Source organism: Ceratotherium simum, chromosome 11 (assembly GCF_057802395.1).
Source record: "Ceratotherium simum simum isolate JZ-2026a chromosome 11, ASM5780239v1, whole genome shotgun sequence".
Taxonomy (NCBI): Eukaryota; Metazoa; Chordata; class Mammalia; order Perissodactyla; family Rhinocerotidae; genus Ceratotherium; species Ceratotherium simum.
In genome coordinates this window covers 404,776-432,432 of record NC_141910.1, presented here as the reverse complement: position 1 = coordinate 432,432, position 27,657 = coordinate 404,776, and the positions used below count along the sequence as shown (strand labels likewise).

At 45.8% G+C, this 27,657-nt stretch overlaps 1 protein-coding gene across 2 annotated transcripts; it reads left to right on the top strand.

Annotated features, from left to right (window-relative positions):
• Window positions 1–4,739: 4,739 nt before the first annotated feature.
• Window positions 4,740–26,978, top strand: RPIA (ribose 5-phosphate isomerase A). 2 transcript variants are annotated; one of them, XM_004437244.3, is made up of 9 exons: window positions 4,740–5,058; window positions 11,927–11,987; window positions 13,474–13,529; window positions 15,199–15,258; window positions 17,612–17,676; window positions 18,917–18,985; window positions 19,725–19,866; window positions 21,637–21,736; window positions 26,058–26,978. In XM_004437244.3, exons 1-9 carry the CDS (start codon window positions 4,774–4,776, stop codon window positions 26,153–26,155), a joined length of 936 nt encoding a protein of 311 aa, XP_004437301.1. In that variant the 5' UTR covers window positions 4,740–4,773; the 3' UTR covers window positions 26,156–26,978. The 2 variants fall into 2 exon arrangements, with proteins under 2 accessions (XP_004437301.1, XP_087292570.1); XM_087436444.1 differs by lacking the exon at window positions 15,199–15,258.
• The last annotated feature ends 679 nt before the right edge of the window (window positions 26,979–27,657 follow it).

Genomic DNA, 27,657 nt, shown 5'->3' with positions numbered 1-27,657 from the left:
GGGAAGGAGGAGCCAAGGGCTGGTACCCTGTATTCATTCATTCTGCAAATGTGGGAGTCCAGCAGTGAATAAGAAAGGCAAGTTTTCTACTTATATTCTACAAGGGGGAATACAGGCAATAAGCAAAGAAACAGATTACTTAACAAGATGATGTTAGAGCAGAATAGGATGATATGATGGGCATGAGGTGGGAACTGGAGGGCTGAGGATCGGGGCAGTGGTACTCTGAGTGGGCAGAGACCTGAGGGAGTCAGCAGTAAGAAGGTCCATGGCTAAAACGTGTGGTCCAGTCTTAGAAGTGCCCCTCTGACTTCTCTGGAGAACTCCTTTATGTACTAAAGTGGCAGAACAGGTTATTTTCTTCCTCTCTTGACTCCTTCTTGAAGTGGGACACAAATCCTTCCCTTCTTTGGGGCCAGGTACCTGGTAAATCAGGTTGATGCTGCTCAAGGCTGAACTGAGATAGGCTCTTGGGGTGATAGTGCAGGCATGAGGGCCAGAGCTGATCCATCTGATGGTGTGGAAAGGACGAGCCTTCTTGTGGATGTTTGCACTCCCCACCCATGCCCGCGAGGCAAAGCTTGATTTCCTTCAGCCTCCTCCTCCTCTACCTACATGGATCTGAAGCTTCTTTCAGCCTCATCCAGAGAAAAATATCAATGAAACTGAGTGACAACCTTGACCAAAGAGAAGAGGTGAACTCCTGAAGGTGCTGTGGGGAACAAGGAACAACCAACAAGGGTGATGGTGACGACGGGAAGTGGGGAGTTCCCTGGTGATGGGAGGGGACTGGAGAAGGCCGATCACGTAGGAGTTCCGGGTATGGTGAAGCAGGTGACACGAGCTGCACAGGGTGGATGAGTTATCCGTGAATCCCCACTCAAGGGTGCTTGAAGGCCAGTTTCTCAACCTCAGCACTATTGACACTTTGGGTGGGAAAATTCTTCGTGTGTGTCTGGCTGTCTGTGCATGTAGGATGTTTAGCAGCATCCCTGGCCTCCACCCACTAGATGCCAGTACCCCCCGCCCCCCAACCAAAGATGTCTCCAGACATTGCCAAATATTCCCTGGGGGCAAAATCACTCCAGATTGACAGCCACTGCTTTAAAGATTTCAAAAGGTAACTTGATCCTTGAGCAAGGAATGGTTTCACACAGCAGGAAGGAATTGCTCTATACACATTTTTTTTTTTCAGGAAACCAGCTGACTTGGTTTTGGTAAACAGACTGCTCTATGCTCCCTTCCAATGTCAAATGTATAGCAAGGCAGTAACACTGATGTATTAACCACGGCTCATTCTGATCACTAGACCATCAAGAATAATAAGGTCTCATTGTCTTCCAAGGCCTTAACTGTCAGTCAAAATTATTAGTAGACAATAAAACCTGCCCTTGTAGAAATGGGATGCAGTGACGGAGGCCACAAGTTGAGGCTCCAAAGGACCATTCTAAGGGTGTGAGAGTTAGGTGCTAGGCAGATGTGAGCTAAGGGGATGTTAGCTTGAGTACCTACTTCTAAATTAGTCTAACTGCTGAATAAAATTAGGGTATCCAAACCCTAGCCTGACGCGCATTTGAGTTAGCCCCCCTCCAGTCTCTGGCAGAATCCTCAGATCCTCAGCTGCTTTGTAGCTCTCTACAGTCTTCCCTGGGAGTCTTCTCTTCCAAATGAACACTCTGAAGAAAGAGAGAGGGAGAAGGGAGAGAGAAGGGAGGCAGGGAAGTGGAGAGAGAGAGAGTTTTTCTTGCTTCACTGAAGCCCAGGCAGGCACACAATGGTGGCTGTGTATCTCCCTGGGGGAGCATACATCCTGGGATCACAGGAAATGCCATAGTGCCCCATTGCCTTTGTTTTCCCTCAGACTGGACCAGACCAGAGTCATCAAGGGGGTGAGGTGCCCAAGGACTTCTCTCGCACCACCGTAATAGTGCAGGATGGTGGGCTCTGCCCCGTGATCCTTCATTCTGGCCCTGAAAACTCTTTTCCAAGGATATCAGGGTCCATGAAAGAGAGGAAACATGAGCCTCGGGTGGTTCTTTCCAATGTGAGTAATCTAGAAAAAACCCAGAATTTTTAGTGGGTTATTAAACTTATAAAGTACATTGATCTCACCTTTGTGAGACTCTGAAAGTGCTCCAGCATCCAAAAACTGCATCCTTTCATTTAGTACTTCCTCATTTATAGGTTTTTTTCCCCTTCTTTTTTCCCCTTATTAACCATTTTGTCTTAAGGTCCATTGCTATTACTAGTGAATTTAAAGATAAAAGGCACTACCTGTGTGGTTTATACAAAGTTTAGGGCTATATTGGTGTATGTGGGGGCAATTAATAAATCTCCACCTAGGTGATTCCGTTAGATTAAAGTTTGGTCCTACAGTCACTGAAGGTTTGCAGTTCAGCTTCACTTACGAGCAGCATGACCTCGGGTAAATCAGAACTTCTTTCATGCCTCATCTGTACAATGGGAATAATAGTACCCACTTCTTGGAGTTGGTAAGATAAAATGTGATAGCATCTGCAAAGCGTTTAGCATGGTGCCTGGCACTATTATCAATAAATACGTAAAGGAAAAGTGTCATAGGAACACAATGTCCATACTATTCCAAGGATCAGCATAGTCTTCAGCCTTGTGAGCTGCCACTGGGATTTCAGAATGGCCAGAAGTGTCACTGGCCATCAATGGCAGACCTAAGGAGAAGGGTTAAAAGTGGGGCAGGAATGAGAAATGATTGCAAGATGGAGAGAAGAGCAACAAGAAGGAAAGAGAAAACAGACACAGACAGGTGGGCCTTTGTAGAACACTGCTCACTCCCAAAATATTGAGCTAGGCACTGTGCATTCTTTGAGGAATAGACTGTCTCTGCCATCAAGAGACTTGTAGTCTTTTGAGTCAGTCAAGTGAATAGAGTAAGATGGACTGTAACAGAGAGGAGAGAGCTGACTGGGAGCACAGAAGAGCAGCCAATCCTGCTAGCAGTGGGGTTCAGGGTTACAGAGTAACAAGTAATAGAGTGGAGTCCTTAAGAACATCTGAGAGTTAGAAGGGTATAGTGTGTGCAAAGACATGGAGGTAAGAGCATGTGTGCAGGGATTGAAATTCTGTACAGCTGAAGGTGAAGTGTGGGGTTGAGGCATGAAATCTCTCTGTTATTCAATCATTTAATCATGCTTTAGGTATTTGTTGTGGACCATCTACATGTCAGACACACTGAGGATGCTGTAGGGAAAAAGCAAGTTCCCTCTTAGAAATATTTTCTAGAAAGGATGGATGATAAATAAGTACAAAACTAAGTAAACAAATAAATGATCAAGGAAAGTTCTATGACGGAAATAAACAATGGGTAAAGTGATAGAGGATGGGTGGGTGGGAACCCAATTTAAATAGGGCTGTCAGGAAGGCTTCTCTTAAGAAATGGCATTTCAGCTGAGTCTCAAGGATAAGACGGAGCTTGCAGTGCAGAGATGGGCAGAATGGCAGGCAGAACATTTAAGGTGGTGGGAAGCCCCAGTGCAAATGCCCTGAGGTTGGAGTGGTAAAGCAGAGATTGGCCACTAACTTTTGCTCCACGAACCTTTTGGTAGTGAGTAGAGAAGGCTGAAGGGGGGAAAGACTGCCCCGAAGAGGATGCAGAAAAGGTCACACGTTTGCCTTAAGAGGCCTTCAACTGTGAAAAGACCCACTGTAGCAGGGGTCCAGATATTTTTTCCTTTGTCTTAGCCAGACTCTGCTACTTTCCAAATTCTGCCTAAAACCTACGATTCAAATATCACCTCAAATAACTTTTCCTCCTGCAGACTAAGGTGGAGGTCCAGGGGCTGACAGCTTCAGAGGACACAGCAAACAGAATCCAGGTGACGGCAATAACAGGGGTCTATACTGGTGCCTTGCACACAGAAGAGGGAGAAGGCCTGGAGTATTTGAAAGAAATGAGTTCATAGGCAGACAGAAGGGATTTCACAAACATGGACAAAAAGCACAAAGGCTACGTGCTTTTTTTTTAAGGACCTCCAAGTAGTCGGTATGCCTAGCGTCAGCATTAACTTCTTTGCCTGTAAAATGGAGACAATAAGAATTCTCTGTCCCTTATTATTCCTACGGCAAGACACCTTACAGGCAGAGAAAAAAAGAGCAAGTTGTTAAATTCAGTGCAAGTCCTTGTCAGTCAACAAGGATTGCGGGGATCTCTTCAAGGCACACTCGTATGCGCGGGAGCAGGCTCTTTATGGATGAAGCAAAACATCCAATACTGCCGAGTGCAGAATAATGTCTAAGGCGGGATGCTCGAAATTTGTAGTCCTGGGCCTGCGGGGGTCTCAGGATGGACTTCAGCGGGCCCCGGAGCCCGCATATGCGTTTCCCTGGGAGTGAGTCTGGAGAAGTCACTCCCAAAAGGACGTCTCCAGAAGAGTGACTGCCTTGATGTCTCGTCCAAGGCCATGTTCTTACTGCCGGAAAAACAACAGGCTCACGTCTAACACTCACTTCTCGGATGAGTGGGCGGACAGACAACCTCTAGGATTCACCCGACCGCGGCTTCTTGGGCCAAACAGGCTGACGTGCCCAAGGCGGCCGCCGGCGATTTGAGCACCCGGTCGCGGAGCATTGTGGAGCTGGTAGTTCAGGTTGGGGCGCGGCTTCGGGCTACCGAAGCCATAGAACTACATTTCCCAGCAAGACCCGCGCAGCAGCGGGTGCGGACCGTGTACGTGAGCGACCAGACTTCCGGACCAGCCGGGGGCGGGACCGTGGCAGAGGCTGGAGTGAGGCGTCGGGATGCAGCGCCCCGCGGCCTTCAGCACCCTCTACGGGCGGGTCCTGGCCCCGCTGCCCGGGCGGGCCGGGGGCGCGGCCTCTGGCGGAGGCGGGAACGGTTGGGGCGTCCCGGGCTCCCACGTGCGGCTGCCGGGGCCCGCGGAGTTCGGGACCCGCGGCCGCGCCGGCAACACAAACACCAGTGGCGGGGACACTAAAAGCGTCTGCCCGGGCACCTCCACGATGTCTAAGGCCGAGGAGGCCAAGAAGCTGGCGGGCCGCGCGGCCGTGGAGAACCACGTGAGGGTGAGCAGCTCGGGGCGTGGGGCGCCTGTGCTCGCCGTGATAGGCTCATGTTGCGCGCTCTCGGCATTGCCGGGGCGCGCCTGGTTGCTGCCAGGGCCGGGGCTGCGTGAGAGGGGTGAGGGTGCGCGCTTTACCCAGGTTTAGACCCGCTTCGTCCCAGCTTCTTAAAGGCCTTTTAGATATGGAATCGGTTGGGGGCAAGTCCCTTGAAAGTTGAGCTGTCTAAAGACTCCTTGTCCGGCTGGATAACACTTTACAGAGTGGAGCCTGGTAGTGTCTGACGTTTGGAGTGGGACTGGAAGGGACTTGCCGTGTGGTTTCCTTATTGACAAATGGAACATGATGAGTTCTGGAGCTGCCGAGAGGTCTGGCCTTCCCTTCAGTGTCCTGGGAAGTCAGTGGAGAGCCGGTTTGAAAAGTGCTTTGAAATTTCATTCCAAGGAGGTTCTAATTTGGCGCGTGCCCGCTTCTGAGTGTAGTCACCAGAGGGAAGGAGAGACAGAGCCAAAGGGCTTTAAACCTGCTCCCTTTGACAGTCTGGGGGACGCTTGAAGCCTGGAGGATGCTGTTCTTTAACGTCTGGTGCGGAGATGTTGTAGCTGTTACTGGGTGAGGTCGTGGCCCCACTTGTTTGTCAAGCGCCGGGTGTGGTGCTGTTTGTGGAGTCGTTTAACCTGAGTGGATTTGCTGTCACCAATCAAGTTAATTATTTTAATAATAGTACTTCGGGAGCCAAGTGGAGTATCTCTGCCCTTAGGTGGAGTTTTCTTGGCTTTACTGGCTTTTTGTCTTTTCTGCTTCTTAGAAAGTCGTATCAGATTCACTTTTCTCCTCTAATGATAGTTCTTTACATTTGATAAAGCTTTAGTTTACTACAGTTTTGCATAGATAGATGATGTTTGATCCTCAAACAGCCTGATTAAGGGGGAGAGGCCAGTGTGGTAACCTGTGGCTCAGCGTGTTCTGTAGAAGGAATGGCCAAGGATTTTCCAGAACCCAAACCAAGTGACTCTTGTTCCAGTGCCCCAACTCCTGTTCCAGTGCCCTTACACCAGTTCCATGGCTGCCTGCCCTGTTCTGGTGTAACTTATTCCAAATCTGGTGAGCAGTAGGATTTTTCTATGGGAATTCACAGAGATAATGTGAAATGTGTAATCTGGCTCTACTGTTGGGATTCAGTGCCTCAGCTGCAAAATTGGGACAATAAGCTGAAATTTCAAAATGCCTGGATAAAGTGTATAGTTAATAGACGGGTAAATGAAAGCTATACAATTAGAAAAGCCCTATGTGTTAGTTTTCCTATTAACCTATTTGCATAAATATTTGGTGGCACACGTCTCCCTGACCGTTGTTTTATAGTTATGTATTTGGTCAAATAAAAATCTGCAATCCTCTACCTCAGGCTAGAGCCCCCAAACACTGGATTCCAGCCACATTATTCCATGAAGTTACCAGGTGATCCTGGGGAGATCTCTGTTGGCCTTTTGGGAGCACCTCACCCCAATCTCAGTTGCACCCACTTTCCCTACCAAACTTCTTTCCTGAGATGCCATCACTACTTGAATTTTGTGTTTTCTGCTCTTTAACGTTGATTTATTCATTTCGTTCATTTGCCAGGTATTTATTGAGTCCTTAGTGTTTGTCAGGCAGTTGGTGTGGTGGCCAGAAATGTGGCTAAAGGGAGGAGGAGAGTCAGGTCCTGGATACTTTGCAAACAGGCTAACTAATTCAAATCCACACGTATATTGAGCATAGTTATGTGCCTAATTCTCAAGGCTTAGCTGCCCTCCCTAGGGGGTATCCTTTGCCCCATCTAAGACTATATTTTTCTCTAGCACTTTGTGTCTTGAAATTGTTTACTCACTTGTGTAAGTTTATCAAGGTAGGTTGTGTACCAAGTCCTGTTGATTCCACCTTTGGAATGTTCTTAGAGCTGACCTTTCCCTTTGATCTGCCAACTTTCCTGGTTTAGGCTCTCCCCGTGGCCAGAGGATTGCAGTTGCCCTTATCTTGTCTCCTCTGTAGACCTCCCAACTGATGTATGATCATCTTCTGAAGCTCTCATCTGCTCTTGTCACAGTGGCCTTCAGGTGGCCTCATCCTAAGCTTTGTGTAACACATCTGGAATGTCTATTGCGACCTATGTACTGAGCCAGGTGGGGGGGCTACACAGATAAGAGGCTCTGGTTCTTGTCCTTAAGCCCGCAGTCTTGTTTCCTTCTAATGCTCTCTTCTCTCCCATGTTCCAGAACATTGGAAAAGTCAGATTACTGGCGTATGGTGTGTGTTTTAACATCACTGCCCTCAACCTAGAATGCTCTTTCTTGTCCTGTGCCTTTGCCTCTTAAAATCATATATGTCCTTTAGGGTTTGGTTCGAAGCCCATTTCTTCCTTTCAGTTTTTCCTTAGCCTCCTAAGGGGAGGAAGGTAGCTCCTCTTTGATTCTGTAGCACTTTATAACTCTTAGGTGCCTTTTGCTGGTGTCGTATGTTCTAGTCATCTGTGTGTTTGTTTCTGCCATCCCCCTAAAGTGTAAGCTCCTAGAGGGTAGTTAACCTTATCTTCAGTCAGTGTTGACCACAGTGAGCCCTACTGGTAAATGTTCGCTGAATTGTGTGGAGTGTGGACACAAATATGGAGATTGTGGGGTTATTGGTGGTCATTTGCTTAGATTCTCTGGGGTGTCAGGTTTCCACTTCCCCTAGCCCACTGGTGTTCCATTGTGGTGACCACTTCCACGTCTGGGTGTATGGAGACCTTGGAGAGTTCTCAGCTGAATCTTTGGGGTAGCCACCCTGGACTCAGGTCTGCCTGTTTCTGGGAGTGTAGCCACCCAGGATAGGTCACCATGCAGGGCCATGCTCTCCTGAAGGTCTGTAGCTCCGTTTGTTGTCTTTGGAGCCTGGGCTTTGTTTTTTGACTGGATTAACCTTGAAGAAGTTGTTGGGCAGTGGTTCCAGTTGGTCAGCAGAAGACATATTTCCAAGGTTACTACACTGGACAAGGTGATTGAAGTTTTGATGTTGCACATACAACATGTGGTTTAGTGTTGCCCATTAGAAGGGGCTTGCTCCTCCAGTAGAGCCTGCTTGGCAGCCTTCTGCTGTTGGGCACAAGCAGCCTTTGGCTACCTATGTTTGGCTTTGGCTGGGACACCGATTCCTGGGCCAGTCATTTGATTCTAAGGTAGCAGGACCACATGGTTGAAGAGCTTTGGGCCTGGCAGGCCCTTGTAATTCCTGGCCTCCTCCGAAAGCCAAGGAGGAACCTTGCAAAGAGCTTGTCTGACTCACCCAAGTTCATCTGTGTGCCACCTGCCTGCTGGGTGACGTGAGTGTATGGCTGAGCATGGTAATGAGGAATCTGGCGGTGAATTATTGTGTAACTAGAGCTCTCAGCTTTAGGTCAGGTGTGAAGGTCAGGTCAAGCCTACCTAGGCATTAATAAGTCAAGACATTGTCGACGCAAATAATCCATAACCAATCTGTAAATCAAAATTGGGGTGAGTTTATTATGAGCCAACTTTTGAGTACCATATAGCCCGGGAGAGTCCTTTCACAAAGAAATGGAGCACTCCAAAGAAGTGGGGTGTACAGAGTAGTTATATACCATCAAAGAGCATCTATCACATATGATTGCAATGTCCCTTTTACAATAGCCATGACATTGACCCGTCGGCGCTGCGATTGATGGACATGGTGGGTATCAGGTCTGCTGTCTCCATGGGCGTGGCTGTTGTCTCGAGTTGGGTGGTCATAGGATGAGCACAGCAATCAAATCCTAGCCTAGGGAGAAATGCTTATCCTTAAGGAAATGCCAATGTGGGGGAAGTTGCATTTATATCTTAAGGGCATCGTTCTTGTCTTTGGGACATGTTAATTGCTTAAAGCAGATATGCAATGAATGAACAGAGGCTACAGGCCCCTTTTGGAAAAAAACAAGGTCAGGCTGAATTAGTTTTACACCAAATGGCTTCCTAATGTGTTCCAATATATCCTATTGCTCGCCATTTATTTATCAACATTTTCTCATTACTTGAAGATTTTTACATGTTCAGATATTCAGCAATTTTGAATGTTTTTGTGTTGTGATGTACTATTTACTTGTCTTGAAGACCTTGCTGTCGAGGTTTGCCCAGGGAGCCAAATGACCATTGGATGCATCGCCTTCTTGAGGTCATCATCGCGGGTGGAATCCTGACCTAGCACAAGCTCTGCTTTGAGGGCCCCTTGGTGTATTTGGTGACTTTGGAACTATGAGCTAGTAAAGGTGATTTCCATCAGGTCGCAAACATGGGGGCTGATGGGTAAAGCCTTCTGTAGGTAAAATCATGATACTTATACAAAACAAACATCTCAGAGATTTTATGTAACTCATTAAATTAATGAGGGAACGAAAAGATGCTACAACCTGTTACAGGAAAAACCAAAGAACCATACATTTAGATGCATTCAAGAACTGTTAAAATAGGGGCCAGCCAGGTGGCGTAGTGGTTAAGTTCCTGGGCTCCGCTTCCTCGGCCGGGGGTTCGGGGTTCTCGGGTTTGGATCCCGGGTGCGGACCGACGCACTGCTTGTCAAGCCATTCTGTGGCGGTGTCCCGTATAAGGTAGACGAAGATGGGCACAGATGTTAGCCCAGAGCCAGTTTTCCTCAGCAAAAAGAGGAGGCCCGTATAAAGTGGAGGAAGATGGGCACAGATGTTAGCCCAGAGCCAGTTTTCCTCAGCAAAAAGAGGAGGCCCGTATAAAGTGGAGGAAGATGGGCACAGATGTTAGCCCCGGGCCAGTCTTCCTCAGCAAAAAGAGGAGGGTTGGCAACGGATGTTAGCTCAGGGCTAATCTTCCTCACACACACACAAAAATTTACAAGACCTGTCTATAGGGTAGTAGTCAGTTGGATCTCACAAAACAATTCATTTGCATTTTTTTTTTTTTTTTTTTTGGTGAGGAGATCAGCCCTGTGCTAACATCTGCCAATCCTCCTCTGTTTTTGCTGAGGAAGACTGGCCCTGGGCTAACATCCGTGCCCATCTTCCTCCTCTTTATATGGGACGCCGCCACAGCATGGCTTGCCAAGCAGCGCGTCGGTGTGCGCCTGGGATCCGAACCGGCGAACCCCAGGCAGCCGCAGCGGAGTGTGTGCACCCAACCGCTTGCGCCACCGGGGCCGGCCCCCTAATTTGCATTGTTAACAGTTATCTAGGAGTTCAAGTCTCTCTCTCGAGTTGTAAAGTGGTCTAGTCCAAGGCAAAGACATACACTCCTGTAGGATCACATAATACCTGCAGGCTCCAGCATGCCATTGAGAGGACATCCAGGAGTCTCTTGTTCATTTCTAAGTCTTAAATTTTTCCTTACAGTGTTGGATTCACTTCTAAAGAGGGGATGATGAGTCTTAAGGTCACAGGGGGTGGTTGTGAGATTTGATTTATATTAACATTTATAAATGTTCTTGGTAGGTGCTTAATGGTAGCTGCTGCTTTGGTTTTTAGCTGTTTTGCCTTAGACTGGCAGGAGATTGCTCCCAGGAAGTTGCTTAGGAACTGAGGTCACATTAGTTCCTAACTGTTCCTACCCTGAGCTTGTTTTGCTATTTGTGGTCTAACTGACCTCGCTGGGCCCCTACTCTGCTCCTGGTCTGCTCGTAGGTACCTTCCCCCTTTGTTAAGATGGCAGGCTCAGTAGTGCGATGCCTGTTTCTTGACCTTTGTACTCAGGAAGTGGTCTGTATCTATTACAAATCCTTTCTATTTGCAGGTGAAGACTAGTTCTCATGTTCCTAACTACGCCTTCGCCTTCTTCCCATATTGTCTGAGGCAGGCTTGTGCAAAATGAGGACCCCTTGGCATCAACTGGACAGTTGCTGATGTGAATTGCTATTTTGAGGTTACTTCAGACTCTCCCCTCTTCTGCTGACTTTAGGGGAACTCTAGATGGTGGGCTTGATGTGTCCCTGAGGTTCCCTATGATGCCACCAACTTGAAGGTGCCTGTGGTCAGTCCCCTGCCTTCTAGATGTTAAGCTTGTGTGAAAAGGCACTGAAGCCAGAAACTTCTGCTTTCTGCTCTCAGGGTGCACCTAGACTCTGTTGTTTCTTCCTAGGGCCTTTGCTTTCTGATCACCCGCCTGGGGCTGGCCAGGAATCTTTCAGTGCTCATCTGCAGGCCATTTTTGTGAGGCCAACTTAAGTTGCTGTGTATTGTAAGTAAGCCAAGCCTTTTGTCTGATAGGATGCAGAGAGTGTTGAACAGGCCTCAAATGGAGTCGCTTATGCTAAGCCCCATGTCATCAAACTGAGACTTAATTACAGTTTCGGCTCTCCCAGAAATGGAATCTTAAACCATTCGATCAGGCATTGCCTGATCAGCACTAGTTAGGTTATCTGCCTGATGGACCTCTACCATCCCCTAAAGGAAAGTAACCTTGCCATAACCAACCTGCTTTTTTGCCTTGTATGACTTCCTTCTTCCTGCTCCCTCCTGGCTGTAAAAGTCTTTCATTTTGTATAGCTCCTAGGAGTTTCTTTCTATCTGCTAGATTGGATGCTGCCCAAATCAAATTGATTTTTGCTGACACTCTTAAAATTTTTAATATGCCTCAGTTTATCTTTTAACAGGAGGAAATGGTAATGTCAGTGTCAGAGATGAAAGGAGGAGGACTGTGCTGATAAATTCCCCCAGGGCACTAGGATAAAGTGCAGCTTTGAGGTTCAGTGGTCATGTTTCTGTAAAATGGACTCGGTACCTACCTTGCATCCATGTTGGTGAATTGCTGTTCATAATAATTTTATAGTTGTAGGAAGTGGGATGAAGAGGGAGTAAAATATGGTATTAATAAGTTTTGGTTGTTCCTCCCCTTTTTGGCAGAATAACCAAGTGCTGGGAATTGGAAGTGGTTCTACAATTGTTCATGCTGTGCAACGAATAGGTATGTTCTTGGGCTGTCTCCTGGGTATTTTGTGTGGGATGATGGGGGTGGGAAGGTAGAGGAGGTGGGGAGCGGGGCACAGGTTTGGCCCCTGCCTAGCTTGGCTCCAGCAGTGTGCAGCTGGGGAGAGGGGGTGCCTGCCTGAGGTCAGCTGAGTGCTTCTGCTCTTCTCTGAGAGAGGGATTCTTGGGCCTCTTGAACTATCTTTGGGGGATGCCTGGTTTTGTTTACTCTGCTCAGCTAGAGGGGTGGAGCTGACTTATGATGAGGTCGCAACAGAATTTATCATCGTCAGTGGTCTGGTGTGTGGCTGCAAGGACACTGAGGCAAGCCCTCTGAAGCCTGTGGGTTTCTCAGGCAAACAAATCAAGGTCAGCCAGGCTTGCCCTGTCCATGACCCTGGAGTGGATATGAGGCGCCTGCACTTGGTGGCTGGTTCCTGCAGGTGCTGACTTCATTCTGATTAGGGCGTCTCTGTGCTTAGGAAAGGCTCAGGAATTGTTAGCCCCTGTGGCTGCTCAACAGGTTTTACTGCCCTGCTCTTGTTTGTAAGAACAAAGCCCAGAGGAGAGGCTTGCCTGAATGCTGATCGCTTCTTCTGGGTGCCAAGGGGCAGTGCTCAGGAGATAGTCCAGGAACGCTTTGCCTTTAAGAAGTGGTTGTGGTGCTGGTGTGATGGCTTCTGGAAGCCTTCTCGTTGGCCCTATAGGGGTTTTAGTGTTGCACACGTTTTACGTTAGCACTGAGTGTGTGGAGGATTTTAGGGTGCAAGAGTTACTGTGGATTTCATAATAGTGGCATCTAAACCTCCCAAGATGCAGACCAATGATTAAAAAGACTTGAAATTTTAATAAGACAGTTTTTTCCTTAAGACTTTTTTTTAAAAATCAAGTTTTCCTGAAAGGTACAAATCCAAAATGAATAAATAAACCCCCTTTAACTGCCCTCTGGGGCCTACGAATGATTATGTTTTTTACTAAGTGTAAAAGTCAAGTTCTCGCCTTTTCCTTGTAAAAGGCAATATAGGGAAGTAGTTAAGACTGTGGAGCTGGACTGCCTGGGATCATATCCCAGCTCTGTGTCTTGTTAGCTGTGTAACCACCCAGTTACTTTACCTCTCTCTGCCTCAGTTTCCTCTCTCTAAAATGGGGATAATAGCTGTCACTTATCTGTGCGTAGTTAGGATTAAAAGAGTTCATATGTGCAAAGTTCTTTGAGTATTGCCAGGCACATACTAACAGCAAACGCTGACACTGCTCTTTCTGTGGTTGGTACTTAACCTCCTTAGACTTTGTAGTGTCCTTCTCTTGTGATGTGTGACATTGTTCACCAACTTTTTCACCAAGGGTGGGGGCACAGAATGAAAGGCAGCTGTCAGTGGGGGATAGGCCTTTGCTTTTCTGTTGGGTTTGAGCAAGTGTGCACATGACATGACAAGTAAAGTGAGGAGAGTGAAAAACTACCCACACGGCTTTTGTCTCCACAGCTGAAAGAGTGAAACAAGAGAATCTGAACCTCGTCTGTATTCCCACTTCCTTCCAGGTATGTCCTGCTTTCCAGTCTGCATCTTGGCAGTTGCTGCTGAATCTCCTGGGTCCCTGAGGACATGGAGGTGTGGCTTTGGGCTGTGCACTAGGGTTGTTGTAGGTGAGAGAGTCAGAAGCAGGAGAGGAGTTTATTGACTGGGGATTGGTCCTGGGAAGTGTGGTTTTAGATGCAGTCATTTTTCACTGAGTGACTACTTCAGTGTATCTTGTATTAGGCACCATGGAGTATATAGAGATGACCACATGGTCTCTATCCTCAAGGCATATTATCTCCATTTATAGATGAAAAGACTGAGGCTAAAGGGCGTTAAGTAATACGTTAGTAATGCAAGTACAGTATTTTGTGTCCATGTCTAATGCTCTTTCACCATAAAATAGTAGGGGCTGGTGAGGAAAGCAGTAGGGCCAGTTAAATGTGGGGAAAGATAAGGGAAGAGCACACTTCGGGAAGGGAAGGAAGAGAGGTGCCCAGATAGAGCCATCCCCTGTCCCTCATCTGGCCATGGTGGGGAAGGATATGTGTATAATCCCATTGGATTTGTGGAGAGGATACTATGAACTGAGGTTAAAGGTTGGAATTGAGGATGGTTGGTTCTCCTGTGACTTTGTGGACTTAGTTTTGGACAGCTAGGTCTTGGGAAACTCTCCCAGTCCTGGAGATTCAGTGCTGGCAGCCTGAAGGGAGAGAGTGGTTAAGGGGCTGAGAGGTTCTTTCTAAGCAGGTGTGTGCCCCAGCCTGTCAGAATAGGGAGTGGAGGAGGGATTCCAGGTAGATAGGATAGGGAGTTAGGAGAGTACATGCTGTAAGAGCTTCCTTGAAGTTAAATCCCTTGGGGACCCTGAACAAGATGAGTGGGCACCCAGGGGACCAAAGACAATACTGTAATTCCTGCTTAGTGCTAGAAAATGAGTGGTTTTACATTGCCTCTTTTGGGGGGCTGGCCCCTTGGTGTAGTGTTTAAAGTTCGGTGTACTCTGCTTTGGTGGTCTGGGTTTGTGGGTTCGGATCCTGGGTGCAGACCTACACCACTCATCATGCCAAGCTGTGGCGGCATCCCACATACAAAATAGAGGAAGATTGGCACAGATGTTAGCTCAGGGCTAATCTTCCTCACCAAAAAAAAAACAAAAAACAGCAACATTGCCCTGCCTTTGAAATCCTGCTGTCCTGATGAGATGCTTTTAAAGTCAGTGGAAATCATAAAACATCACACAGTTTTATTTGCATGATAGAATATCACACTGAACTGTATGCAGTTTATATCACTTTTCTAACACCATCTCCATTAGGTATCTGTTTCTATGGAACAAATTACCTCCAAACTTAGCAGCTTAAAACAACAATTTATTATCTCATAGTTTCCAAGAGTCAGGAATCTGGAGTGGTTTAGCTGGGTGGTTCTGGCTTCTGGTCTCTTGTCAGGTTGCACTTAAGCTGTTGGCCTGTGCTGCAGTCATCTCAAGACTCCGGCTCCTGGGATGAATTAACTTAGTTTTGCCATTCATGGGGCTAGATCTTCTACCTCTTGGTGGGCCAGGTTGGGAATTGGGAGGGAGCCTTGGTCAGGACTCGCTGTTTGACACTTAAATCCAAAAGAATTCTGAGAATCCTTGTCACGTGCTCAGAGTAAATGGTTATGGGCACTTTTTCCTGTCCTCTGCAGGCCCGTCAGCTCATCCTGCAACACGGTTTAACTCTCAGTGACCTGGATAGACACCCAGAGGTAAGAGTCAGGCTGCTGTGTCTTTCTGTCTCCTTTTTTATGGCTGTCACTTGTTCATGGGCTCTGGATATCTCGTGACTCTAGGAGAAAGGTCAGTTAGTTATACTAGCTTTTCTCCTGAGACCTTGAGTATTAATCCTGGCTGGGGTCACAAGTGGAGAAGTGCTTAGTTTCCAGTATATTCCCTGTGAGGGCTCAGTAAGAGTGTAGTGAAGGGGGATTTGTCAAGTCCAAGGCTGGACCCAGGGCTTCCTGCAGTCCTTGTACAGAGGTAGAAGAGTGAGCTGGCCCATGCAGCTTACCGTTAAGTGGAGATAAGAAGTAATCATCTGAGGCAGCCATGGACGTTTGAAAACAGATTAAAATTGAGTTTTATGGTAAAGACAGTTAAACACACAGGCAAATCCAGAGGAGATTGAATTGATGAGGGGGAGCAGCATGGTCATAGCTAACATTTACTGAGCCCTTACTGTATACCAGGCATGGTGCTCAGTGCTGTACCCATAGTAAACTAATCTCCAGTAGTCTTGTGGGTGGATACCATTATTATCCCATTTTATAAATATGAAGAGGGCACAGAGAAGGCAAACCATTTGCCTAAGTCCACGCTTTGCGTAAGTGGCAGAGCCAGAATTTGAATTCGGGTGATTCTGGCTATAGAGCAGTGCTACTTAGAAGGGCTTTGTGGGAAGAGGTAAAGTTTGAGCAGAGCTGTGAAGGCTGGGTGGAAAGGGCAGGAGAGAGCATTCCCAAGCAGAGTAGATGGGAACCACGAGAGCAATTCCAGGCAGCAGGTGGGCATATGTGGACAGTGCCCAGATTGGCTGGAGAAATTAGGAGCAAGTGAGTGGAATGTGGTGGTGCACAGTGGGGGAAAGGGTAGGGGCCAGGCTGGATTGGAATAGTGGGGCAGGATGATGGTGGCCCCAAACCCACCCTGGGGGGTGAGGCCTGATGGTGATCTAGTAACCTAGTCATCATGGTATACAAAGGCCTTGGGTTAAGGAAGAACCATGGGAAGGGCTTACTGGGAGATTTCTGGGGGCAGAGCCAGGGCGCAGGCTGAATCAACTGTTAGCATTGTGAGGAGAGTGATTTGGGCTGAAGATGGGCCTGTAACCCAGACAGAAATGGTTGCAGCCTTCTAGGCCCCAGAGAGTTGCCACAGTGCAGCCCAACCCTGGGCTTATTGCAGGGTGGGGGAGGAGCAGTGCAGGCCTCAACTTCAGACAAAGGGCAGGTCTGTGAAAGGATGGAAGCAAGAGTGCCCTGCTGAAGCATTGTAGGCCATGCTGGCCATGCCGGGCAAGTTCTAACTGCAGCTTGAACTGAATTTGTACCCTGAGGTTTTTTTTTTTTTGTGAGGAAGATTGGCCCTTAGCTAACATCCGTTGCCAATCTTCCTCTTTTTGCTGAGAAAGTTTAGCCCTGAGCTAACATCTGTGCCCATCTTCCTCTATTTTGTATATGGGGTGCCGCCATAGCATGGCTTGATGAGTGGTGCATAGGTCCGCACCTGGGATCTGAACCTACGAACTCCGGGCCACCAAAGCAAAGTGTGCAAGCTTAACCACTACACCACTGGGTCAGCCCCTGTATCCTGAAGTTTTTTATATTGCTGTCTTACAGACTGTACTTGAAGCTCCCACGTTGTCCATGCAGAGTACCAGGAGTGATGAGAAATACATAGTTTCCTTGATTTTGAATTTTGAAAGATGAATGAGCCCATTAGCCCCTCAATTGATTTTGGGGCTGAGAATGGAGCTTCCTAATAGAGGAAGTGTGCAAGCCCAGACAGGTGCTTTGGTGGGGTCGTAGTAGGGTTGCCTCAAATAATTTCCAATTCCAGATCACATCACATGTGTGTCAGCTTTATAACTCTTCACTGGCTCTTTGCCTGTGTTTTTGCCACATTAATATGGAGACTTCTGAATCAGTGTTTCTCAGCCTTTTTTCTATTATTGCTGCTTTCATTGAAATTCTAATACCACAGATATGCTGTATATCTCTTTCTGTACTTGGGGATGATGTCACTCATGTTGAGATTGCATGCTCTCAGTAATTCCAGCTCGTCCACAAAGAAGCCCATCAAAGAGAAAAGGGAGTGTAATGTTGTAGGTAAGAGCTGGATCCGGATTTGGTTCCCAGGCCCCGTATTTGTTTCCTGGTGACCCTAGTGGAACAGTTTCACCTCTCAGAGCCTCAGTTTCTTGATTGGTTAAGTGGGAATAACTGTACCTAGCTAATAGGGCTGCCAAGGATTCAATGGGCTATTGCATGTTCAAACTTTGCTGAGAGCCTCCCCTTAAAAGGCTCTTAGTGGTTTTTGTATCTTCCCATCCCCCCAACACAGATTGACCTCGCCATTGATGGTGCTGATGAAGTAGATGCTGACCTCAATCTCATCAAGGGCGGTGGGTGAGTGTGGTGAGGACTTTCTTGCTAAAGAGTATCTGCCAGTTAATCTTGAGCAAAGCCAAGTGGAATACAGAAGAAACAAATTGCCACTGTGGTGTATGTGAGTTTGTTTTTCTACTAGGATGTTGATAGCATATGGCTGTGGAGCCAGCTTTGCATTTCTGCCCCTTAGTAGCAATCTGGTGACTAAGAATCTGGGCCTCTTTAGTGAAATTATTCATCTTTAATGGGTTCTCTGTGTCTGCAATCTTCTGCTGATTCAAACGTCAAAAACTGTACAGGCTAAACCAAACATATTATTGGGGTAGATTATTAGGTCTGTGGGCACCAGTGTGTGATCTTTGCTTTAAAGCTGCGTTTACATCTGTTAGCAGTTAATGATATATTTATTCATTCATTTGGAGAACGTTTATTGGGTGTTTCTTAAGTGTTGATTTAGAGGGTGGGGAATGGTGAGTTGAAGAAGGTGAAGTCCTTTTCTGCTGGGTTCTAATAATCAGAGCATGGAATGACACAAAATGCCTTTAAAATCTCACTGTGCTTTCTCTGCTTCCTCACCCTGTCAGATAGCGAATGCAGCAGGTTGTTCAATGCTTGTCCTTCTCAAGTTACAGACCCTGCCATTCATGTCCTGCTCAGATGACTTCTCCCTAAGCACAGTGCTTCCTCTCAGATGCATCTTAGATGGGATTATGCCTGGCCTGACTGGGGAACCATTTCTCCCAGACGCAGGCTAATGTTTCCATCGTCTATTTACTACTAGAAGCAGCTTGTCTTAGCCACAGTCATACCATAGTCTGGGTGGCTTTGATAACAAAAACTTATTTCTCACAGTTTGGAGGCTCTTGGCTTGCAGATGGCTGCCTTCTCACTGTGGCCTGACATGGCAGAGAGAGAGAGAGAAAGGGAGCTCTCTAGTGTCTCTTCTTAGAAGGACTCTAATCCTATTAGACCAGGATCCCACCCATATGACCTAATTTAACCATAATTCCTTAGAGGCCTCATCTTCCAAATATAGTCACATTGGGGGTCAGGGCTTCAACATATGAATTTTGAGGGGGACACAATTCAGTCCATTGCATAGCACGATGAAGTGGGGGATGTTCTGCTAAGAATTAAAAATTAAATTTCTCTTTAAGTGCCAGAATTGAGTGGATTTGGGTTTCCTGTATCTGACCTTAGTTCCTAAATTTGAGTTTTTGTCTGACCCCTGTGTTCATTTGCTTCTTCCCATCCCCAGAGGCTGCCTGACCCAGGAGAAAATTGTGGCTGGGTATGCCAGTCGCTTCATTGTGATTGCTGATTTCAGGTACAATGTTCAGTGTTCTGAACTGTCCACTGAGTAGGTAGATCAGACCCCAGGCCTCGTCCCCGTTTTATAGAGGAGGAAGTAGAGAAATGAGGGGGCCGTCTGACTTTCTGAGACTGATGGCTAGGACTTAGGGCAGTGTCTTGCAGGACTGTGTTCTGCTTTCATGCTGAAGGTGGGTGTTGTATTTCATGTGTCCATGGGAAGGAGGAGGAAACAGCTTGTCACCCTTGTTAACAGAGTGTGTGCTCATATACCACTCATTTGATCCTTGAAGGGAGTCTCAGAGGAAGCAGAGCAAGCCCTGCCCACAGACAGTGACTCAGCACGCCCTGCTTCCTCTGGGGCCACACGTGACTTGTGTGGTGGACAGTGTTTGCCAGGCTCTCAGATTCTCTTTCAAGGAGTCTGGTAGAAGGCACTTGTGCTGAGCATGTTAATTAAAAGGAAAATATATTTACTTAGGAAAGATTATAGCTGTGGGAAGAACATAAATAATAAACACCTGTATAACCACAAGCCAGTCATATCTAATTTTAACATTTTCTTTGTATTTACTTCAAATACCTCTTTTCTTAAATAGTAAAACATAGCCAGTATGTTTGAAGCCCTGTATACTTGTCCCTGCTCGCTTCCCTTGCCCTCTCACCATATAGTTAACCCCATGCCTGAATTTGGTGTTTATTTGTACCATTGAACTTACTTACATTTATTGTACTTTTTGACTCTTTCTTTCCAGGAAAGATTCAAAGAACCTTGGGGATCAGTGGCACAAGGGAATCCCCATCGAGGTCATCCCAATGGCCTACGTCCCAGTGAGCCGAGCTGTGACCCAGAAGTTTGGGGGCGTGATCGAACTTCGAATGGCCGTCAACAAGGCAGTAAGTGGCCAGGGAGGCTTCAGGAGGGCATTGTAGGCTCTAGGTGTGGTGTCCTCCTTTCTGCTTTGGTTAGGTCCTCTGTGCCTAGACTGAGCAGTCAGCTTTCATTTATTTTTAATCAGTTTATTGGTTTATTTTTAGAGTGCTGGCTTTATTGGTTTCTATATTCAAACTCATGTAGATAAGACTGTACTTAGTGCAGTGCATATCCTCTGTACAAACTGGGGAATGATTCTTTCTCTCCCCTTTGGGTCTGACCCTCCTCAGGTGATCTGACCTTTGTACCTGAGGCCTGGACCACCCTGATTGACAGCTGCTAAAAACAGGCTTTGGGAAGCCCCCCTGGGGCAGAAAGTTTTTCAAGTTTAGTGATATAATTTTCTTTTTTCCTCCTCTTTTCTCATTCTGTGGTTAAATGTGACAGGAAGTAGAGTTTCTTGGGGAATGTGAACCCCTCCCCAGGGATACACTCCAGATATGTAATCCAAATGTTTCTCTTCAGCTGCTAAAGTGGGTTGAACAGAACTGTTTTTTCATCTTATGTTTAAATAAGCAAACAAGCAAAAGTAAAAATCCAAAAACTAACTGTAGTTAGAGACATAACTACATAGAAAATTTGGAAGATATAGAAAACAAATTATCTGTAACTCTACCCTGATGAATTTTTATTTTGATATGTTTTCTTCTTGGCGTTTCTGTGACTTTTTAAAAATCATAGTCCTAATCATAGTGGTCGTACAGCGCTCTGACTCAGGCTCCCTTTGTAGCTGAGAGGCCAGGAGGGGATTGTTGGAGGTTCTCTCTCACAGCTGGGGTTACTGCAGCATCCGCCTTTGTGGCGTTCTTACCTGACCTCCCACCCCTTCTCCTCCAGTCTGCAAGGGAGTCCTGGTTTCCTTCCCTTTGACTGTAGCGTTCTGTCAACACTTCTGATCCTAAACGCTGTCTAGTGCCCACAGTGGGTTAATGAACGAAAACTACCTCCTGCTTGTTTGACCTCAGAACCATCTCTGCTTCCTGTCTTTTTGATGGGACTGCCTGGTCGGGGAGGTGATGGGTGAAATAGCAGTGTCTTGTTTTGTGTTACTGATGGTACTTAATGTGAAGCTGTGAGAACCTTACATCATGTTGGTAGCCTGTTCTGTTGCTGTAGTTTTTCACTCTAATAACGGCTAAGAATTGTTGAGCCTTTACTGTAAGGGCTTTCCCATGTGGTTTATACATAAGCTGCCTTAGGAAGTATATATCATTATCCCTTTATTGCGGTGGAAGAATGTAAGGCTCACAGAGGTTGATGGCTCCTCTGAGATCTATACCTACGTGGCTTTTTTTCTTTTTTGTGAGGAAGATTAGCCCTGAGCTAACATCCATGGCAATCCTCTTTTTTTGCTGAGGAAGACTGGCCCTGAGCTAACATCTGTGCCCATCTTCCTCCACTTTATGTGGACGCCGCCACAGCATGGCCCAACAAGCGGTGTGTTGGTGCGCACCCGGGATCCGGACCTGGGCCGCCAGCAGCGGAGCGCGCAAAATTAACCGCTATGCCACGGGGCCGGCCCTATACCTCTGTGGCTTTAAGACTCAGATTTTGACTCCAAAGCTCCTGCTCAGTACTACTTTGTAGCACTGCCTTCTAGAAAGCACGAGGCGGGAGTACTGGTTGGAGTGCATTAATTCAGATGCTTATCTTTGGTTATCACCTCCACTTTTCTGCCTCTCTCTGCCTACCTGTATCCACATCCTTTGTAAATGTGGCAAATTATCTTCTAGGGTCCTGTGGTGACGGATAATGGGAATTTTATCCTGGACTGGAAGTTTGACCGAGTACACAAATGGAGTGAAGTGAACACAGTTATCAAAATGATCCCAGGTAATGTGAGTGGTGTTCACTGAGTGTAGACACCTATGCCCTTCATAACTGTCCTCAGCCTTTGGCCATAGGAGCACAATGGACGTGGGCTTTGTAAGACTTGGTTGGAAAGAGGAATTTCCTTTATACCATGTTTGGGGTTTCTAACTTCATGCTTCTGCCTTTTCCCCCCAGGAATAGTTATTGCTTACCTAGCAACTTTGTTGGTTGTGCATTTCACAACCCGTTTCAGTTGGGATAGGCCTGGAGCTGATAGAGTGTCAGAGAGGGCTTGCCTTGAAATAAGTCTGCTCTCTCCTCATAGAGCCTTTCCTTCCAGGAGCTTGACTGTAGCCTCTTTGATTTTTATGGGCTTGATTGCAGCCTCTTTGATTTTTATGGGCTTGACTGTAGCCTCTTTGATTTTTATGGGCTCGCTTGTTAAGCAGTGGGGAAAAATGACTCAATTCACTCACACTCATTGGATACATAACCACAGGCAAGATGCTGTGCCACATTACAGGGAATGCACCCATCTATAGAACATGGAGTCTCCCTAAAGGAGAGTTGATGTAAACCAGTTGAAGCTGTGCGTGGCTGTGTGGAAGCCATGCCCACAAGTAAGATGGAATGTGCTAAATTCTGCTAGAGGAATACCGAGAGTCTAGAGTGCACATAGGGTGCTTCTTTTTTGGGGAATGTAGGGAAGTTCCATGGGGAAGAGGTGGCTTTTGACCTATGCCCTAGCATAGCGTGATCTAGACACTGTGCTAAGTGTTTAAAGATGGTCTCATTTGATTCTCCATTTTGATGAGCTAGTTACAGAGGAAGATGTGGATGGAGGAAGGTTCAATGATTTTCTCAAGGTCTGCAGTGCCAAGATGGGAGCCCTAGATTGTCTGCCTCTAGACCGTAAACTTTTAGTCCTTACTTCCTTGAGTGCTAGGTTGAGGAGGGGTTGTGTGACGTGAATATTTGGAGCAGTGGAGAGCCTCTAATGCAGCTTGTACCAGGGATCTGGGGCCCTGGATAAAGGCTGGGTGGATAGTGTGGAGGTGAATTATGAGTCCAGACCTGAGGAGGTATTGAGGGCTCATACGAGGGGATTAAAAGGAGAAGGCAGATGTGAGAGATACCAGTCTTATGATATTGAGAGGCTAAGATTCTAACTGGGAATATTCCATGACATGGAATGGGCCAGAACTGGCTAATGAGGCTGATAAGGGTTAGCCGATTGTAGTGGCTGTGAGTGGATTTTGGAGCAGACTGCCTGGGTAAGGATCCTAACCCAGCCTTGCTCCATCAGTGTGACCTTTGAGCAGTTAGTTAACATCTCTGCCTCAATTTCTTCCTCTGTGAAAAAGGCTAATACTAGTACCTACCTCACAGGATTGTTGGGAGGATTAAATGAGTTAAAGTGGTGCCTGGGAGACAAGGGAGTGTTTGTTGAATGAATAAATATTCCTAGGAAGAAAGGATACTATCTTCACCATTAATTAAATATGCTAGATTCTAAGTTATCCATGCTATTTGGGAATGAAAATGGTGTGAATATATGCCATGTAATGAAGAGCTAATTCTTCCAACCATTCCTTAGTCTGCTATTTTAGTCTTCTAATGACAGTCTTTTTAAGTCTGATTTATTAAGTAAAAAAGATGAAGTGAATTATGGTTATTCTCTCACTTAGTGTTAACTTCTTAGTGAAAGAACTAAAGAGCTGAAAGGCAGGAAGAAGAGAATACATAGAGGTCACTATTGGTACAGTGGAGAATTTGTCCTTAATGATAATGCAAACAAACTCAGGGGACCGTGGAGGAAATGGCTCACCAGTGTCAGCTGCAGGTGGATTTCTTGCAGTGCCCACTAGGTAGCTCTGTTGCTCCTGCTCAGACCTTTCTTGGCTTATTGAGACATTGAGATGACCTTCATGAGGAAATTTCTCCCATATTTGCTCTCCACGCAAGTAGGTAGAAGCTACATCCTAGAGGAGTTCTGAATTTTATTAGGAACCTAAGGTGAAGAAAATGAAAAAAGAGAGGCTAGATATTAAATCATGTAGTACTGTGCCCCCAAGATCATCAGTGTGGCTTGTTCTCTTTCTCTTCCCGATTTGGTCCATTATAATACTTGCTGCTGGACCAAGATCAAGGGAGGAGAAGCAGGGTGTTTCCCTGTCTGTCCCTGTCATCCTGTCCTTGTCCCGTGTACATTCATGTATGTGAGGACACTTAGAGGACAGCTGAACTGGTGCGTGGCTGATCACTCCCTTGGATGTTCCATTGGGTTACACCCAGAGCAGAGAGGCTCTATAGAAGGGCCAAAGCTAGTGGGCTTCTTTCCCCCGTGTTCACATTCAGCCACCTCTGCCCTTTCCACTATTTTTGAGGTAGAGGCCAGGGAGGGTGATTCAGTCGCTTGCAGCATCGATAACGTGAAGAGAGGTTGCTCTAAGATCAGAGCTTAGACTGCTGCCTTTCATCTCTGCTCTTTCTTTGAAGCCTTTTCTGAACCTGGTTTGACTTTCTTTTAGATCAGGCGGAAGCTGTCACCTTGTATTACAGAGTTTTTGAAAAGGATGGCCTCTGAGTGGCCACTTTGCTTATCTTTGGGAGGCTGCAGTTGTGTCAGCACAATTTCAGCAGCTCTTTTCTCCACCTGATGGCTTCGCGTTGCTGATGGAGGATTTTATTGATGTCTTGGGGGCTGTCTTTGGAAGTGTTAATTTTATTTATCTTTTGTAATTTACATTGTTGAAAATTACAAGAGTAAACAGTGAGAAGTCTTTTCCTTCCACCCCTCCACCTTTCCCCTGTCTGGAGGCAGCCAATGTTACCAAAATTGTGTGTCCTTGAGTTGGTCTTTCATAAATGCAAATCAACCTCTCCCCACCCCATCATTTTTTACACAAGTGACGGTACACTAGATAGGTGTTTTGCTTCCTACCTTTTTCCATCTTGGAAATTATTATATAATGGCTCACAAAAGAGCTTCCTCTTTCTTCTTTTTAAAATAATGGTATGGCATTCCGTTTTATGGCTGTCACATAATTTACTTAACCAGATCCCCACTAGTGGATATTTGTTTCCAGTCCTTTGCTAGAAGAGAATTACTAGATCAAAGGATAAGATTATCTGATTTCACTAGATGGTGCTAAATTGCCCTCCATGGGTTGTACCACTTAGTTCATCCTTCCACTAGCAACATAGGCAGGTGCCACTTTCCCTACACACTGGTCCGTCAGACTTTTTTTCTGATAGTTGAACTGTGTTATCTCATTGTAGTATGTGTGTATATATGTAAATATTTTTGGTAAAGATTGCTTACAACTGTAGTTAATTCTCATTGCTGAATAGTACTGCGTCTTTATGCGTATGAAAAAACATGTTTGTATATCCATTCTGCTCTTGATGGGCATTTGGGTGTTTCCAGTTTTTAGCTGTTAGGAAAGTGCTGCTGTGAACATTTTTATACATGTCTTTTGATGACTTTATGTATGTCTAACAGTTGCGTATATACCTAGGAGTAGAATTGCTGGATCATTAGGTATGAGTGTGTTTAGCTTTAGAAGATGTACTAACATTTTCCAAAGTGATTTTGCCAGATTACTCTCACTGTCAGTGTGTGGGAGTGTCTTTGCAGCCTAGTCAAATTTTATTATACTCATCCTGGTGAGTGTGTAGTGGTATCTTGTAGTTTTAATTTGCATTCCCTTTTGACTAATTAGTTTGAGCACTACTTTTTATGTTTATTGGCCATTTTGTATAGCCATTTTTGTGAAGTGTCTTTAAGTCTTTTGCCCATTTTTCTACTAGATTGTCTTACTGATTTGGAGAGAGTATATATTTTGATGTAGGTCCTTTGTTAGGTGTATATATATTGCAAATATCTTCTTGCACTCTGTGGGGAAAACATCTAAGGCTGATAGTGTGATTGAAAATAACTGGGAGTAAGGGTTACTTAGAATAGTCACGGAGGGTCTCTCTGAAAAGATGGCTTGTCATCTGATATCTGAAGGACAGAGAAGAACCAGCCCTTTGAAGGGCTCAAAGAATCCTAGTCCAGCAAAGGGAATAGCATGAGTAAAGGCTCTGAGGCAGGAAAAAGCTTGGCACATTTGGATATAGAAAGAAAGCCACAATGGGAGAGGAGAAGGGGATTGCAAGAAGAAATAAAAATAATCAGAATCTCTTTTCATTGTTATGTGAGAGGGAAAGGCTTTAGATTTGTCATTTTGACCAGTGCTGCTCGTGGGAGTTGCTCCTACTGACTCTCTGATCCTTGATTGTCTTCCTGCCTTGGGAAGCTGAAACTTAATGCTTCTTTCCGTGCTTTGTCCTGCAGGCGTGGTGGACACAGGCCTGTTCATCAACATGGCTGAGCGAGTTTACTTCGGGATGCAGGATGGCTCAGTGAACGTGAGGGAGAAGCCTTTCTGTTGACCCTGCAGGAGCGGAGTGTGTTCACCTTGAGTCCCCAGCCCACAGCCGAGGTGGACATGCCTCTCCAGGAGCCCTTGCCTTAATGTGTCTTTGCCAGGTGGACAGCTGGCAGGGTAGAGGGTTGGATTAAATCCAGTCTTTTGAAGTATTGTTATTAAATGTCTTTTTAAAAAGAGAAATATAAACATATATTTTTACTATTAAAAATAGATTTTTTTTATAATGTAGGACTTGATTTCATGTTTTATATGAAATATTTACCAAAAGAAAGAAGGGGACTATCTTTTAAACTTTTAACTTGAGCCTGCTGGTTAAGCTTCTGAATATTGGGTTTGCTGAGAAATGTAAATCAAACCTTTTCTTTAAACTGGTAACACGAAGGGCCCAGCCAGCAGTGATTCCCTGATGCCTTACTGGAAACATTAGAGTTTACTTTTCTACCACACTCTGTTTTGTTTTTAGTTTTCCTTCTGATGACGCACAATACCTGGTTACGTATTTTAAGACGAGGTTTACAAAAGTCTGGTGAGTGGTGCAGTGTGGTGTGTAGTGACTCAGTGTAAACTATCAGGGAGAAAATGTGGTGGTGGTTCTGTTAAGATCAGCGGGTTCGTTCAGACCCCTGTTGTTCGAAGCAATTGCGCGGAAATACTTGCCAGTACTGCCAAAGCACTGCTGTGAAATGTGAAATACTTTTTAATGATTGTCTTTTTGTTAATATTTTTTCCATTGCTTTATTATTACTTGCATGATTTGGCATCAGAAGTTGTCACCTCTTTATATTGTTTGAAAGTTGAAATAAAACAGTATGGTGCCATTTTGACTCTTTGTCTTCAGTATAGAATTTGCAGTAGATTTGCAGTATAATAGGAATCAATTTTGCTCACTCAGTTGATGTCGGATCTTTGATAAGGGGTGGAATTCACTCAAGAAATCTTGAGCCAAAGAGTAAGTAAATATTTCCTTTATTTCTGAGAGAGCTTGATGTCAGTTTTATTCCCTAGACCTTTGTCAAGTAAGACATTAATTTTCTTTGTTAATAGAGGATTGTTCAACATAGCTGAACAAAAGTCACGGATTATCCCCAAGTTTATGTTAGTTAAAACTTTAGTCGTGGGAGCTGACAAGCAGTTAAATGGGGCACCTGAATTCCCTCTTCATTCTCTGCTCTCTAATCTTCACAGTTTGCCTAATGAGCAATGGACTATCCAGAAAGCCTCATAGGCGGGGAGAGGAAAGGCCGCGATCAGCTCAGTGATAATTCTAGATGGGACTTGAATCCATCCTGTTGTAAAGGTGTTGGTGCTGAGAGCTCTGGATTTCCCTGTGCTGACTTTGCACAATACTTGGCACAGGCATTTCACTGGGTTTGCCCTCTGTTTTGAAGGCTGGATTATAGCTACCAAACTTGTCAGTATCTAAATTCCTGCCGAATCAAGTTGCAGAATAAAAGTTAATCAGGACTAAGCATTGAAGAGGCTTTTTTCCTTGCTGAATTCCTC

Excerpts from the sequence above, each read along its gene's own strand:
- RPIA (XM_004437244.3), top strand. The coding sequence starts at position 4,774 with ATGCAGCGCCCCGCGGCCTTCAGCACCCTCTACGGGCGGGTCCTGGCC. Across the intron at positions 13,530-15,198 it reads GTATTCCCACTTCCTTCCAG|GCCCGTCAGCTCATCCTGCA; the intron begins GTATGTCCTGCT and ends TGTCCTCTGCAG. Across the intron at positions 19,867-21,636 it reads GAATGGCCGTCAACAAGGCA|GGTCCTGTGGTGACGGATAA; the intron begins GTAAGTGGCCAG and ends ATTATCTTCTAG.